Raw genomic sequence first — 15,085 nt, forward strand, 5'->3', positions numbered from 1 at the left:
AAGGCATCGTTTATGGCTCTGAAAAGAGCAATTGATAAAGAAATACAAGATATAGCCAGTGGGTGCTGTCAAAATAGTCTGCGCTATCTTCAACTGGAGTTTTCAACGACAATCAGAACACTGCCTTTTACTGCCCTGGCTTGAAAAATTTGATTTGCTTTTGTGTGACAGTCTGGTTTCACACAATAATCTCTGCTTAAGTTTCGGCTAGAGTGGTGTCATCCCTGTACACTGATGGCGGCGCCATCAGTATTCACGTTAGTTCGGTCGAGGCTCATCAGCAGGCGCTAGCTCTTCATTTTCAGTTTCGGAGTCAACAGGATCAACTTGACATCAACTAATTATGCACAGAAGTCAAGCTCGTTTAAGCGTTGACGAATCGTTGAAATGATATCTCAGTGGGAATCGCAACCGTAGCGACACGCAGGCCGTTGATCACAAAGTTCATGTATGGGTACTGATCGGTCATGCTGTCATTTTCTTCGGATAAGATTGCTGTCTCAGTACCAGTTATGAAGCTTGCATGGCAAAATCAGACAAAGCGCTTGGAAGAGTGCGTGTCAAGCGCCTCGCAAGTGGCGATGGACCACCAGCGCCTAAGGAGCGGCGAGCCTCTCTTGACCGCTCCAAATAGACAAAACTCCCATCATGGCGCCTCCAAAGGGCCCGTGAACAAATCACCATCATCATCATCAGCCTGGTTACGCCCACCGCAGGGCAAAGGCCTCTCCCATATTTCTCAAACTACCCCTGTCATTTATTAATTGTGGCCATGTTGTCCCAGCAAACTTCTTAATCTCATCCGCCCACCTAACTTTCTGCTGTCCCCTGCTACGCTTCCCTTCCCTTGGAATCCAGTTCGTAACCCTTAATGACCTTCGGTTATCTTCCCTCCTCATTACATGTCCTGCCCCTGCCCATTTCTTTTACTTGATTGTGAACTAATATCACTGTCTTAAGCACACAGCACCAAACACGTTTATATAATGTAAACTCAAATACTACAGTGGAATGTACGAGGACTTTATTTATTTACATGTACCTTACAGGCCTTCGAGAAGGCATAGTGTAAGGGGGGAAATACGGTAACATATTAGTATGGAATTGGGAAAGAAATAAACGTCAGCATAATGAAAGGAGTACGCATAGAACATGGAAAATTAATACATTAGCAAATACAATATGTAGAGCAATAACAGTAAATGGTAAACAACAACATAATAGCATAATAACATTGTAAACGTTTTTGCATGTTATACAGTAGTAAGTATTGTAAAAAAATTGGGAGCACTGAAATTCTTTAACATTGTAGAAAAAATGCAAGAAAATTACAAAAGAGATGACGTGTTTAGACGGTTGAAACAACATATTGATCGGTTAGCAGATTGCGAAATGCAGTGTGTTTAGATTGGCATGCAATGGTATATGGTAGTGCGTTCCATAAACGGACCGCACGGGGCAAAGCTGAAAAATTAAAAGCGTGTGTGTTGCCATAAATTCGGGTGTAGCTGAACTGATTGTTCAGTCGTTGTGACGTCGACGATGCTTTTTTCAGGTTTGATAAGGTTAGGCCAACTGTGTGAACAAATCTATGAAATAATAATAGAAGGGAAATATCACAGCGAGCAGTTAGTGGTTGCAACGAAAGATCAATTTTTATTTGGGTTACACTTGACTGGTTACTATAATTTCTAGAAATGAAACGGCTCGCTTTATTCTGGATGCTCTCCAGCAGTTCGATGAGGTAATTTTGATGAGGAGACCATATACAAGAAGCGTACTCAATTTGTGGCCGTACAATAGTTACGTAAGCTAGTTTTCATAGTGGTGAAGGTGCACTTCTTAAGTTGCGGCGCAGAAATCCTAATCCTGAAATGGAGGTGATGTGTTTAGTCCATGAAAGATTGTGTGTAAGGAGCACTCCTAAGTACTTATATTCTGTGGTGTGGTCAACTATGTTAGAATCCAGATGATAAGAAAAGTGACAGTTAACAGTTTTTCGAGAAAAGGAAACTACTTTGCACTTCGACACGTTTAGGGACATGAGCCAAGTAGCACACCGATCACTGATATGTGCAAGATCATTTTGGAGTGCCGCGTGGTCAGAGGGACAGTTAATCGAACGGTACACAATGCAGTCGTCAGCAAATAATCGTACAGAAGATATGTTGTTAGGTAAGTCGTTAATGTGAATTAAAAAGAGAAGAGGCCCAAGTACACTGCCTTGAGGTACACCAGAGGTGATGTCAGAGAGGCCAGAGGAAAAGTTAGCAACAACAGTGAACTGTTCACAATTAGTAAGAAAATTACGAATCCATGATAGGGTTAGTGAGTCGAGTTCAATTGCTGAGAGCTTTGATATCAGGCGACTATGGGCTACACTATCGAATGCTTTCGAGAAATCCAAAAAGATGCAGTCAATTTGTTTATTACTGTTCATATCAAAGTGTAAGTCTGACGTGAATTCGAGTAGTTGGGTTTCGCAAGAAAATTCTTTTCGGAAACCATGCTGTTTCGGGTAAAAAAAGTTATTACATTCAAGATGAGAATATATATGGGATGCGATAATGTGTTCCAACATTTTGCAGCAAATGCATGTTAGTGATATAGGACGGTAATTATCACTAGAACTCTTGTTACCTTTCTTAAAGACAGGAACTACTTTTGCTATCTTCCAGTCTGTAGGAAGCATACCAGTTGTAAGCGATTGGTTAAATAGGTGTAGCAGAATTTTGTTTGATACTAGTATAGTGTTATTTAGTATTTTAGAATTTATACCATCTATACCAGAGGATTAAGACATTTTAAGGTTATCTATAAGATCGACTACGCCTTTTAAATAACTACACGACTACATAACCTCGACGGCATTAAAGAACTACTATGCAAACACAATCCCAAGTTGCTGTGGGTTCAAGAGACACATCTGAAACCTACAAACAAAAACTTTCTTTGCAATTACTTAATCTTCCAAAAGGACCGCGACGAGGCTAATGCCTCGGGCGATGTAGCAATAGGAGCCGACAAGTCTGTAGCTTGCTGACACGTCGCCCTTCAGAGCCCCCTTGAGGCATTGTCAGTTCGGGCCATTCTTTTTAATAAATTTGATTAATTTATATATTTATAATTTATATATTTATATGTTCTATTTATATACCCCCAAACCATCATCTCGAAAAAAGACATTTATAACCTCATTATTACATACTCGTGGGGAAATTTTAATGCTCACCACACGATGTGAGGAGACTCGCGATGCAACGCGAGAGGGTGAGTGATAGAGAACTTTTTAGTAAACACGGGTACATGTCTCCTCAATAAAAATGAACCGACTTATTATAATATCTATCGCAATTTGCATTCTTCTATAGACCTATCTATTGGCTCGGCAGTTCTTATCCCTTATCTAGAATGGAGTGTTATTAAAGATCCTATGGAAGCGAAATTTTCCCTGTACTTTTAAACTTAATCGTACCACATGAATGCCCTCCACATGCGCCTCGGTGGAAGCTAGCTTCTGCCGACTAGGACCATTTTAAAGAATCGACCTAGCTATCACGAGATTTTATCACCAATTTTAGTATTGACGATGCGGTAGCGTGTTTTACAGCTTTTATCATTGAAGCAGCGAATAACTTCATTCCACAATCAAGCAGTAGCCCGTCCAAAGGACGAGTTCCGTGGTGGAATGACGACTGCAAGGAGGCGCGGAAAAAACTGAGTAAAGCATGGGCCATCCTGCGCCGATCCCCAACTGAAGAAAATTTGATAGCACCTAAAAAACAATAAATTGCAGGGAAGACGAATGCGATGGCAAGCTAAGAAGACAAGCTGGGAGAGGTTCTTGTGCGTCATTAACTCGTACACATAGGCGGCAAGTGTATGGAATGGGCTAAGGAGACTTAAGGGACAACAAATTCATCCGTTGCCCCTTGTTGATATAGAGGGAAACGAGTTGGAACAGCAGGCCGACGCTCTTGGTGAACACTTCGAGCGCGTGTCTAGCTCGACTCACTATTTGGAGAACCTTTTTGAAACAAAGCAATAGAACTTAAGCCACTGAATCAGAAATGTATCGCAAACGATCCTTATAACCTTCCTTTTACCATGGCCAAACTTAAAGCTTCCTCATCAGCTTGTCAGAGCTCTGCACTGGGCCCCAATAGAGTCATGTATGCTATGCTTAGGCACCTGCACTCCGACACACAAATCACGCTACTCACACTTTTCAATACTATCTGGGCTGCTGGTTGTCTCCCATCTAAGTGGAAAGAAGCTATCGTGATCCCAGTTTTGAAGCATGGTAAAGATACTTCATTGCTGACTAGCTACTGTCCTATTGCACTTACGAGCTGCCTTTGTAAGCTTTTGGAAAAAATTATCAATCGCCGTCTCATACATTTCCTAGAGTCCAGCAAAATGCTTGACCCATTTCAATGTGGCTTTAGGGAAGGGTGATCTACAACCGACCATCTTGTGCGCATCGAAGCAACCATTCGCGATGCCTTCGTGCACAAACAATCCTTCTTATCCGTATTTCTTGATATGGAAAAAGCGTACGACACAACTTGGCAGTACGGAATCCTGCGCGACCTTTTGGCGCTGGGAATCCGCGGCAATGTGTTAAACATTATAGAGAGCTACCTAGTGAACCGTAAATTTTGGGTGAAAATAGATCATGCACTGTCACATACATTCATACAGAAAACTGGAGTACCCCAGGGTGGCGTGCTCTGTTGCACGCTCTTTGTCGTAAAGATGAACACACTTCGTGCATCATTACCACCAGCTATTTTTTATTCCGTCTACGTAGAAGATATACAAATAGGTTTCGAATCCTGCAACCTCACAGTGTGTGAGAGACAGGTACAGCAGGGCCTAAACAAGGTGTCCTAGTGGGCAGACCAAAATGGATTTAAAATCAACCCCCACAAAAGCTCTTGTGTTCTCTTCACAAGAAAGAGTGGCCTGGTCCCAGATCCTTTTGTAGAACAGGGTGGACAAACAAATTACTCTTAACAAAGAGCACAAATTTCTAGGTGTTATACTTGACTCGAGGCTTACTTTCATTTCATACACAAAATGTCTTAAAGCAAAATGTCAAAAAACAATGAACTTACTTAAAATCCTATCCCACACAACATGGGGTAGCGACAGGAAGTGCCTGTTGAATCTTTACGAGAGCCTAGTTCGATCACGCATAGACTATGGCGCCGTAGTATATCACTCTGCCGTCCCGAGCGCGCTAAAGATGTTAGACCCCGTTCACCATCTCGGTATCCGGCTGGCCACTGGAGCATTTAGAACAAGCCCTGTCGAAAGTCTATAGGTCAAGTCAGATGAGTGGTCACTCCATTTTCAGAAAACATACACCAGCTTTACCTATTTTCTGAAAGTGCGCTCTAATAAGGAACATCTATGTTTCACAACCGTTAACGACTTGACATGTGAAACACTTTTTCGTAATAGACCCACTATGAGAGTACCTTTGTCACTGCGTGTAAGAGAGCTTAGCGAAGAAATGGATGTCCCAATTCTCGAATATCGCTTGATGCCTCCAGCTAAGGTACTACCGCCCTGGGAGTGGCAGGTGATAGACTGTGGTGTATCCTTTGTAGAAGTCACAAAGCACACTCCTTACCTCAAAATCGCTATGCATTTCCGTGAACTTTAGTCGAAGTACTGTTGCTCCGAATTCTACACAGACGCGTCAAAATCGCATGCAGGTGTATTTTATGCTGCTGTTAGTCCCTCTTTTTCTAAATCTGACGTATTGAACCCCTTAACAAGTATCTTCACTGCAGAAGCCTATGCTGTACTGGCTGCAGTAAAGCATGTAAAGAAATTAAAACTTTACAGAGCAATAATATTCAGAGACTGGTTAAGTCTTGTAAAAGCGCTGATTTCTTTACAAAAGTTTACAAATCCTGTTTTAATTAAACTTTACTCACTCTTATGCAGCATTTATTTATCATATAGACATGTAGTAATATGCTGGGTACCTGGCCACAATGGCATCGATGGTAATGTACTAGCTCACAAAACGGCCACAACACTCGCATCACTAGCTATTACTCCTACGGCTACTGTCCCTGTCACAGATCTGAAGTCTTTCTTATGTAAGAAACTGCAAAACTACTGACAATGCATGTGGGACACAGAAATAAATAATAAACTGCACTGTATAAAGCCACAGTTATGTTTTTGGCTCTCCGCAACAAAATCACAGCGAACAGATGTCGTGTTGTGTCGTCTCAGAATAGGACACACATTGGGTGCTCATAACTTTCTACTTACTGGAGGAAATCAACCTCCAACCTGTGGTAGATGTGAGAGGCTGACCATCCTTCACATCCTCGTGGAGTGTTGGGAGGCCAAAGCTGAGAGAAAGAAATGTTTTCCTCTGCCATACTGTTATTACATCCCTCTTCACCCAGCAATGTTTCTTTGTGAAGAACCGCTATTTAACACCACAGCAGTCCTCGGTGTTTTTTAATTATTTTATCCTACATAAGTTCATTAAGGGGGGAGGCTACCCTGGAGACCGAACTTTTTTATTTTTTAAGATATCTGAATGAAACTTTCAGGGTACGTTCGTACCACCGAACTATGAGGAACTGCAAAGTTTCACGAAGATCTGTTTATTAGTTCCCGAGTTATTGAGGTCTACCTAGGTGGTTCAGGTATATGCCTGAGGAAGAGCCTGGAGAAATGCCAGGACATCGTAGGAAGCTGAAACTCGCTGTGATGATCCCTTGATAGATATCCCAGGGGGCTACAGAGCCCTTTTCGTTAATCTCCCCTTCAAAAAATTTTAACACAACTTTGAATTTGATGTAGCCAGTAATGGCCATATTCAAGAATTAATTGCTTATTATAAATTAACTGCACTAGCTTTCAAAAAAAAGAAGCCTGTTACTCCCTGGCAAAGTCATTCAGGAAGAGAATAAAAAAAATTGCACACAAATTTGAATGAAGAGCGGTTCTTGAGATATCGCCTTCCCCAGCACCACTAGCGAAAAAATTCATTCCAAGAAAATGGTTCTTAAAGTCAAACACGTGTTTTTTTTTATTAGAAAGCTCCTGCGGAGCTTCTAATTAGCTCTTGCAGCTCCAGACACACTCACTGTGTCGGATTTTCGACTGGCGACAGCCGATAGCACAGTTCCGCCGCTGAAAGCGTCTACGCAGTCAGCACTCGCTGCAGAAGATCGGAAGTTCGATGCTCCTACAAGCCACATATCACGCTTCCGCGCACCGAACATCTGCACTGTCTTGGGCTTCGTTGCCGCATCGCTTGCAGCAAAGAAATAGCAAAAAAAAAAAGAAAACGCTGAGAAAATAGTGTAAAACATAGCACAATGTGATGAGCAGCTCGCAAGCAGGCGTCTGTTGACGCGGACGCAGCAAGGGGCAACATCGACGCGAGCGCGGCCGGCGCGGCATCAAAGGGAGCAGCCGCCGCTGCCCATGCAGCAGCCAATCAGAGCTCCGCATCGCATTGCAGGAAAACGCCAATAGCGCTTCAACCGCGCCGACGATACCATTTTGGCGGCAAAACAGAGACAAAAGAATTCACGATCAAAATGACACCAAGATAGCAGGCTGCATGGGCCAGGAATGGCGCACGAGCAAAGTTTCACTTCATTTCGGCATTTGCGCACATGTTGTGGGCCGCGGTGGCCTCAAAAGTCGAGTTTTTTTTTTTACTTTGCGGTTGAATTAGGTGGTGATAATTATAGAACACGTAGTTTATGAGACATACAACCCAAAATATTGTTTTTCAAAAATCGACTTTTTCGCCATTTTTCAGTTTTCCAGGGCCGCGTCCCCCTTTAAATTCATTGAACATCCTCATTCCGGAGGATGCCGCTGTGATAATTGTTTTGCATAGCACATGCCTCCAGGCCCTTGTGTTTCAAGGGATCTAAGGAGGCAGTAGTGCTCTAGCCAATTTTAGAATCTGATATATTTTATACATGGTATCATTCTTTTGAAATGCATTTTAATGTTCATACAGTGCAGTCCACTTATAACGATATCGGGAAAGACGAAAAATATGATCGTTATAGCTGATGATCATTTATATCTGGACTGTAGTTATAAAAAAACTTTTTAAAAATAGAAAACGCGGAACATATCTTTGCAGCTCCGAACTCGAATTCGCTACTTGCTCTAAAGAATGATGTAGAAAGTAGGCTGTGAAAAAAATTTTATTTCTAGCGCCAATGGCCGTGTCAAGGGTTACGCGCGCCGAAATAGTCTGAAATCTGCACTTGCTTCTGCGTCAGCTTCAGCTTCACAACCGCGGTGTGCATGGATTCCAGCTGCTGCGCGAACACTGGTGGCAATCCTTTAGCATGCATAAAATCAATTAAGGAGTCGATCAACGACAGTGCACTTTGCGTGGACATCGTGGTTGGGGTCAAGGAGCCACTGTCAATCTCGTTGTCACTGTTGCTGCTGCCGACGCCACCGTCGCACAACTTTGCCATCTGTCGAGACAGCACATCTTGGGCGGTTGCCTCGTCGGTGACCTCATCACAGAACGAGGCAGCACTGTCTGCAGTCAAAAACTCTTCCATCGATGCACAACCTTTGTCACCAGTAGGAACAAGCTCCCAGAGCTTGGTTATGTCAGTGGCTTCCACCGTGTTCGTCTCAGTGGGTTGGGGAAGTTCCTCCTGACGCACAAAGCCCGCCTTTTTGAAGCAGTTGTACATGGTTGACTGCTTTACTTCATACCATGCGCCATAAACGAAGCGCACGGCTTTCAAAAGGCTGATCTTCAAGTCAGGGGGCCCGTCTGCATGACCCGACGTGCCAGGAGCTGCGCGGTCAATAGCTAAAATTAGCCACTCCAGCATGCCCCGCCGATACAGGACGTTAAAGTTGGCGATCACGCCAACGTCCAATGGCTGCAGGCCTGCCGTAGTATTTGGAAGCAAAAACAACAATTTGACAGATGTTAGCTTTGGGTTAACGCTGTGTGCACTACAGTTGTCAAGTAGCAGCACTACTTTTCTTCCTTGGCCTTCAATTACACTGTCGAACTCGAGCAGCCATTCTTTGAACAGGTCGCGGGTCATCCACGCCTTCTTATTGCTGCGATAGCGGACCGGGATATGCTGATTCTTAAAGCACGTTGGCTTCTTTGATTGCCCGATCATGAAAGGGTTGAGACGATCGCTCCCGGCCATGCTTCGAGTGCTTCCCGCCGGGGCATCGATCTCGTTTAAGAGCGTGAGTCCTCGACGGCAACATTTGAAAAAACAGCAGTTTCGTTGCAATTATATATGTCCTTCTCCACGTAGCGCTCCAGCATGCCGGGCAGCTTTGTCTGCAGCCACTGTTGCTTTGCCTCTGTGTCCAAAGACACCGCTTTCCCTACCACGTCTTTGTAAATGATTCCATGCCGCTCTTTAAAGCGCTGAATCCAGCGTCCCCGAGGCTCAAAATTTGGGCGTCCCAGAAGAAAAGCGAAGTTTTTCGCTTTGGTGGCAAGTATTGGCCCACTAATAGGCACATTATGCGCGTGGGTTGTGATCAACCACTGGTAAAGCGCCTCTTCAACATCGGCGTACAAAGGGTCTCTAACCCTTTTCCGCTGATCGGCATGGCCGCTGATAGCTCCTGCCTTCATAATCGCGGTGCTCCCGGTGTTTAAGATGGTTGATATTGTCGACTGAGCGAGCTCATACTTCACGAGGACGCTCACCTTGAAGCCGCGTCGAGAGTCCTGCAAAATATCCATCTTCGTGTCAAGCGACACAGCTTTGCGCTTTGTCTGCGCCATCTTCGAACTGGGTTGTACTGTTGGTTGCATGCTGCTTCGGTGGCGTCAGCATGCATCAGCCTACTATCGCGAGAGAGAGAGACTGAGTGCGACACGGGGGCGCCACCGCGCCGCATTGCTTGTCGCTTTTTTTTCTTTCTCTCTCTTTCGGAGCGACTGTGGCCGACGCGCATGAAGCAGCTAGCGCCATCTTGTGGCGCACTGCGCCTACTCAAGTACTCTCTGGTGCGCGGGCAGCGCGGGACGCGCCTAGTAACGTTGGGACGTGCAGCGTGGTAATGGCGGCAGATACGAACTTACGAAGGTAAACATTGCCTCGTCTCGACATCGTTTCAGGGAACTAAGCAACGCAAATGTTACGATTATTTTGCACGGAAAAAGCCATCCGGACGGCAAAATTTTGATTGTTATATCCGATATGCGATGAATAACCTATCGTTATAAATTGTGTTTTTCCCCATAGACCTAATGCATAAAATGACACTCTCATGTCGACTCATCGTTATAACCAATATATCGTTATATGTGGTATCGTTATAAGTGGACTGCACTGTAGTACACGTCATATGTCATCGCCATAACCTTATACAGATTTTACGCACTTTAGAGCGACTATTTTTAAGGCCCCTTTACAGCGACATCACACCAATTTCATAGAACTCATAACTACGCTGTGAACTCATTACCACAGGCATGGCGCTCTTTGGCCCTTGCGCCATTAAACATCAAACATTCATTCATTCATTTGGGTTTGAGACAGCCACAAATGTAGGAATTGGCCACGCTGCTGCCATGTCCGCGTAGCACCCGTTTTGACACATCGAGATTGCGGTGAGTGGAAACTTCTAGTCCAGACTCGCGAGGTGCAAAGAGCCGAGCAGACGACGCGAGCGCCGGACCAATGGCGAACCGCGCTAGAGTCACATGGCGGGCATGGCCAATCAGAGACTCCGGCATGACCTTCAATCATTTGCTTTTTGTATGCTTGTTTCTGTATGGAGGAGGTAGCTGAAGTGGCAGCTTTGAAGATGGAGAAATGCGCTTTCCAATGAAACCAGATGGCGGCGCTCGGCTGTGCTGTTCCGGAGATATTGTGACTTGAAGAATGCTGTTTTTTCTTTATTTCCTCGAAATTTTTCGCCATCTTGGCTGATAAAACAAATTTTTTAAGCACTTCTACGTGGTTTACAGTGATGATATTTCGGAATCAGATAGAAAAAGTAATACAAATTGAAAATGTGATTTTCCAAAATTCAATTTTTTGGCCATTTTTCGCAATGCGAAAGCCGCGTCCCCCCTTAAATAAGGAAAGCTTATACTTTTAATTGGTACCTACCCTTAATTGTCTGTCCTATGGCTTTCATATAGGCAGAACAAGAGCGATTACCGTAAGAACCAGAATGTATGTAGATAAAAAAAGAAAGATTTGTGGAAAAGTGCCTCTTCTTACAATGTGATCTTTGACACAATTTCACTTATCATTTGTTCACTATGGGACAATAGGGAAGTTGCGGGAAACATGTTTCCATTTTCGTTGCCAAAGGGAACACACGAATGTCGCAAACTGCACCAGCCTGCAAACCCAAAGGCACATCTACAGGCCGGCAGCAGTGATTGCCACGTCTGCACCTCGGGCACCCAGTGCATATCATTCACTGCCCACTGACAGCACCTTTAAGAAGTTCTACATAATAAATGCTAAAACATCACCAATGATTATGTGCTGTTGGATGTCTGAAGTGACTGGTAGCCATCCCTGGATGAAAATTCTGACACTTCAGAGAAGTTATACATTGCATTTTAATCTCCTGTGATGAAGGAGCGAATTGGCCAAATAAATATGCCTTGTAGTTAGCTGTAATGTAGAATAGATATGTTGCTGTTGTTTTCACCTTAAGGCAAGGAATCAATCTGTTACGATTTATATGGTATGGCTTTCCCAACATTCTTGCACATCTTGACATCACAGACACCAGTGATAGAAATAGGACTGTAACTGGCAGTCCTCGGCACTTCTTGGTACATATGAATTTGAGTAAATGATGTTGTGGCATAAGAGCATGTACTGACATGTTTTGTTGATCACTACGAGGTGACATGCGCAATGTATACGTAGCCTTAGTAGTACTGCCAAATGTCAACATTAACATTGCCCAATGTAAACCCAATGTGGCACCATGTTTGCCCAACATCGACCCTGCTGCTTGTGTGGCTGGTGTATCAACTGTTGGAAATCTTACTTGGATAAGATATTTCAGAAATGGAGGTGTGGCCATGACACAAATCGTAGCACCAGTCTAGTCAGTGATGGCCAAATCAGTTGTACATCTTTTCTTACCCAGTTGCATGGTTATGCGCAGGATCGATTTCAACCGATTCTACTCGAGTACTCCCGAGTAACTGAAAAGCACCTAGAGGAACCTTGGCAATCCCACAAGCAACTTGTCCAGCTGGCTGCAGTGCGACCAGAGGAGCGGCTTCCACACTTTCAGTGCAAGCTTTCTGTACAAGTGTGTACGCCATGCCAACTTTCTGTTGTGCGATAACTGCTACTTACTGCCGTTAGCTTGTAACCTCAAATTGGCAAGTTGCCAATTCCGTGTTTGTCACTTTTTTTGTGGCTTGCAAGCTGAGAATGCATGCCGTCTGTGCATGGCATGTTGTCGTATCTGTGGGAGTGGGAACTCTTGACCACGAGCTGCAACGGTTGAAGCACTCGTTGAAATGATTGCAGCGTCTTGCTCACCGAAAGTGGTGTTGAACAGGAGTCGAGACAATGTGAACCCTGTGGGTTATGGTAACGGAGCCAAACGGCGTGCCAAGTGGCCGAGATTAACTAGCGATTGTGTCACTAGGGGATGCGTTGTATGTTACGTTTCTCTGGCGATGTGTGTTTTTGTTTGCCAAGGTGTTAGTACAACATAGTTTGTTGTTCTCCAATGCCAGTGACCTCTTGTCACGATCTTGTTTGTTGATAGTGTATGCTGGTAATACGAAAAACGTTGGCTGCATGCCAGCTGGCATCCAGTGTTACGTGGAGTCATCGTGACATAGAGTGAACGCTAGTGCACCCGTATTTACCATTATGAAAATAAGTATGCCTTTTGTGTGTTGCATTCATTATTATTCTTTGGACCCTGCTGTGCATGTAATTTCACAGCAATGTGAGTCAGGAGGTTTGATTTATGTTTTCTGTATTTCTGCGTTAAGCTTAACTGGTGTCGTCGTATTATGAACATTGAAGTGCCATTTGAAGGAAGCAGCGCCAGCTGTGTTATGTAAACTTGTTGACTGACTGAATCTCAATTTTGAGGTATATAATGTCTTGCTCTTGATTTGTTCATTCCAATACGAATTCATTTAAAGGAAATGAGTCATTTTAGAAAACTGATTTTGGATGTTCCTTGTGTTCCTGCGTTGCTTTAGAAGTGAGTAGTTTGCCTTTTTCTTGTTTTTATTTGTTAATGCTCAGTAGTAATGAGGTCTTAACTAGGTTTTAAAATCAATCCTTTTGCACTCACACTTGTGCTTCTTTCTGAACTTACTACATCGTTATTCTATTGCACACTCAATGCCAGCAGTCACTAGCACCAAAGAAAAGAAGTTATTTCATCAGTTGCTTTTTAAATTTTTGTGTGTTATTAACCGCTGGTGGACTTTGCTTGTTCATTCTGCTCATGTCATATCCCATCTGTAGCTCTCACCCGCCTTTTTATTTTCTTGTTCTGCACAGGTGATGTAAAAAACCTGTCTGAGGCAGAAAGCACAACTACGTCTCTTCAGAGGGACTGCTTCAATAGGTGGACACTTCTAGAACAAATCACAGTGTCCACTTAGCTAATTGAGAGACCTGGGAGAATTTCCTGCAGCTGCAGTGGAAATATTACAGTGGGGTCGCAGTGCATGAATGCTTGTCTACCATGTTTTGGGTGCACGTGAAAGAACCCCAGGTCCTCGAATTAATCTGAGGGTTTCCACTATAGTGTGTCTCATAACTCATGTTTTGCTATGGGTGCATTGGAACCCAGCAATCAGCCATTCAGACAAGCCAGGTGATGGCAGATGTGTGAATTTATTAGTAATTCCGAGGATAGCATCACTTTCGGGATATCAATCTTCAATATATGCTACAAAATCATTGGCATTCTACTTAGCCATGTCCCGCAGTATGTGACGGAGGCTTTTTAGGAAGGAAAATGTCAAGTGTGATGACAGCCTACCTTGTAGCTTGTTTTGGGGACTCCGGCGGCAAGTGGAAAGTTAAAGTGAAAAACTGTAGAGTAAGTAAGTGGACATTGCAATTTTTCATCAAGTAATGCCTGCAACATTAAGTAATATTGTTTGGTACTATCCGGCGATACCTGGCTTGACCAGTTCCAATGAACACGCAGTCCTGTTGCACATTGGTTCACGTCACTTCAGTGAGCATATGCAGAGCATGACAAAATACTGTGGTTGACAAAAAAAAAAGTGCATTTCCTTGTGTGTTCAGGCTGCACATTCCTTATGATTTCTACAACTCGAATAGATGAAATCATGCTATCTTCCATGGGCCATATTTGAAGAAATTTGTTTGGAATAGAAAAGAATCAGCAGTATGCTGTCGACAAAACATCACTCCATTATCTGCACAAAATCAAACAGTATTACTGTTTGTTGCCCTTTCCCCTGTTAAGCATGTTGTCTTTCTTGCATCTCAATGTGTGCCATCTCGACCAGTTATCTTCAGGTCGGCTGCTCTGGTAGAGGCAGGCAGTCTGTTCTCTAGTGATACGTTTTAGTGGGCATTTGATGCGTACGCCATGCATTTGATCTCGTTGTCCCTTGGGCAGAGTTGGGACCGTTTCAAGGAACTTGCACTGTGTGGTATTCGAAGTGGGCATTGTTGAATGTACAGCTCATTGCGATCCCTTTGTTATAATAAAGATACTGCAAATATTGTCTTTCTCTTTATTTTAATGAAAATGTTCTTGTGTCTGACATGCTTAGATGTATTAGTGGTGGAGAGGAGGATGTCAGCGCGAGGAGTGCAGCGCCAAGAGGTGGGCGAGAGGGGAGATAGTAACAGTTGCTTGCTCGGCTAGATGGCTCATTGCAATTTACATAACAGCGCGAAGAAAATTAGGAAGGGACGACAATAGAGACGGAGTGAAAAGAGCGCTCTTTTCGCTTTATCATCGTCCCTTAATTTTTCGCCTTGTTATATAAGCAAATAGTAACATTGACCAGTTGGGGCAGATGGAGGTCACTCTACCACTTGAGCAAACTATTACCCTTTTCGTTCGTCAT

General features: G+C 43.7%; 1 protein-coding gene across 2 annotated transcripts in view; it reads left to right on the forward strand.

The window, feature by feature from the left end:
- The window catches only part of LOC126544408 (gamma-tubulin complex component 2-like), a 66,277-nt gene extending 51,542 nt beyond the window's left edge, over positions 1–14,735 (forward strand). For both annotated transcript variants that reach the window (XM_055062555.1, XM_050191722.2), the window contains one exon: positions 12,157–14,735. In XM_055062555.1, the coding sequence (XP_054918530.1) occupies positions 12,157–12,196 (40 nt within the window). In that variant the 3' untranslated portion in view covers positions 12,197–14,735. The remainder of the gene's footprint in view (positions 1–12,156) is intronic.
- Positions 14,736–15,085: the final 350 nt, after the last annotated feature.

The sequence above is a fragment of the Dermacentor andersoni genome, chromosome 10, assembly GCF_023375885.2.
Source record: "Dermacentor andersoni chromosome 10, qqDerAnde1_hic_scaffold, whole genome shotgun sequence".
Taxonomy (NCBI): Eukaryota; Metazoa; Arthropoda; class Arachnida; order Ixodida; family Ixodidae; genus Dermacentor; species Dermacentor andersoni.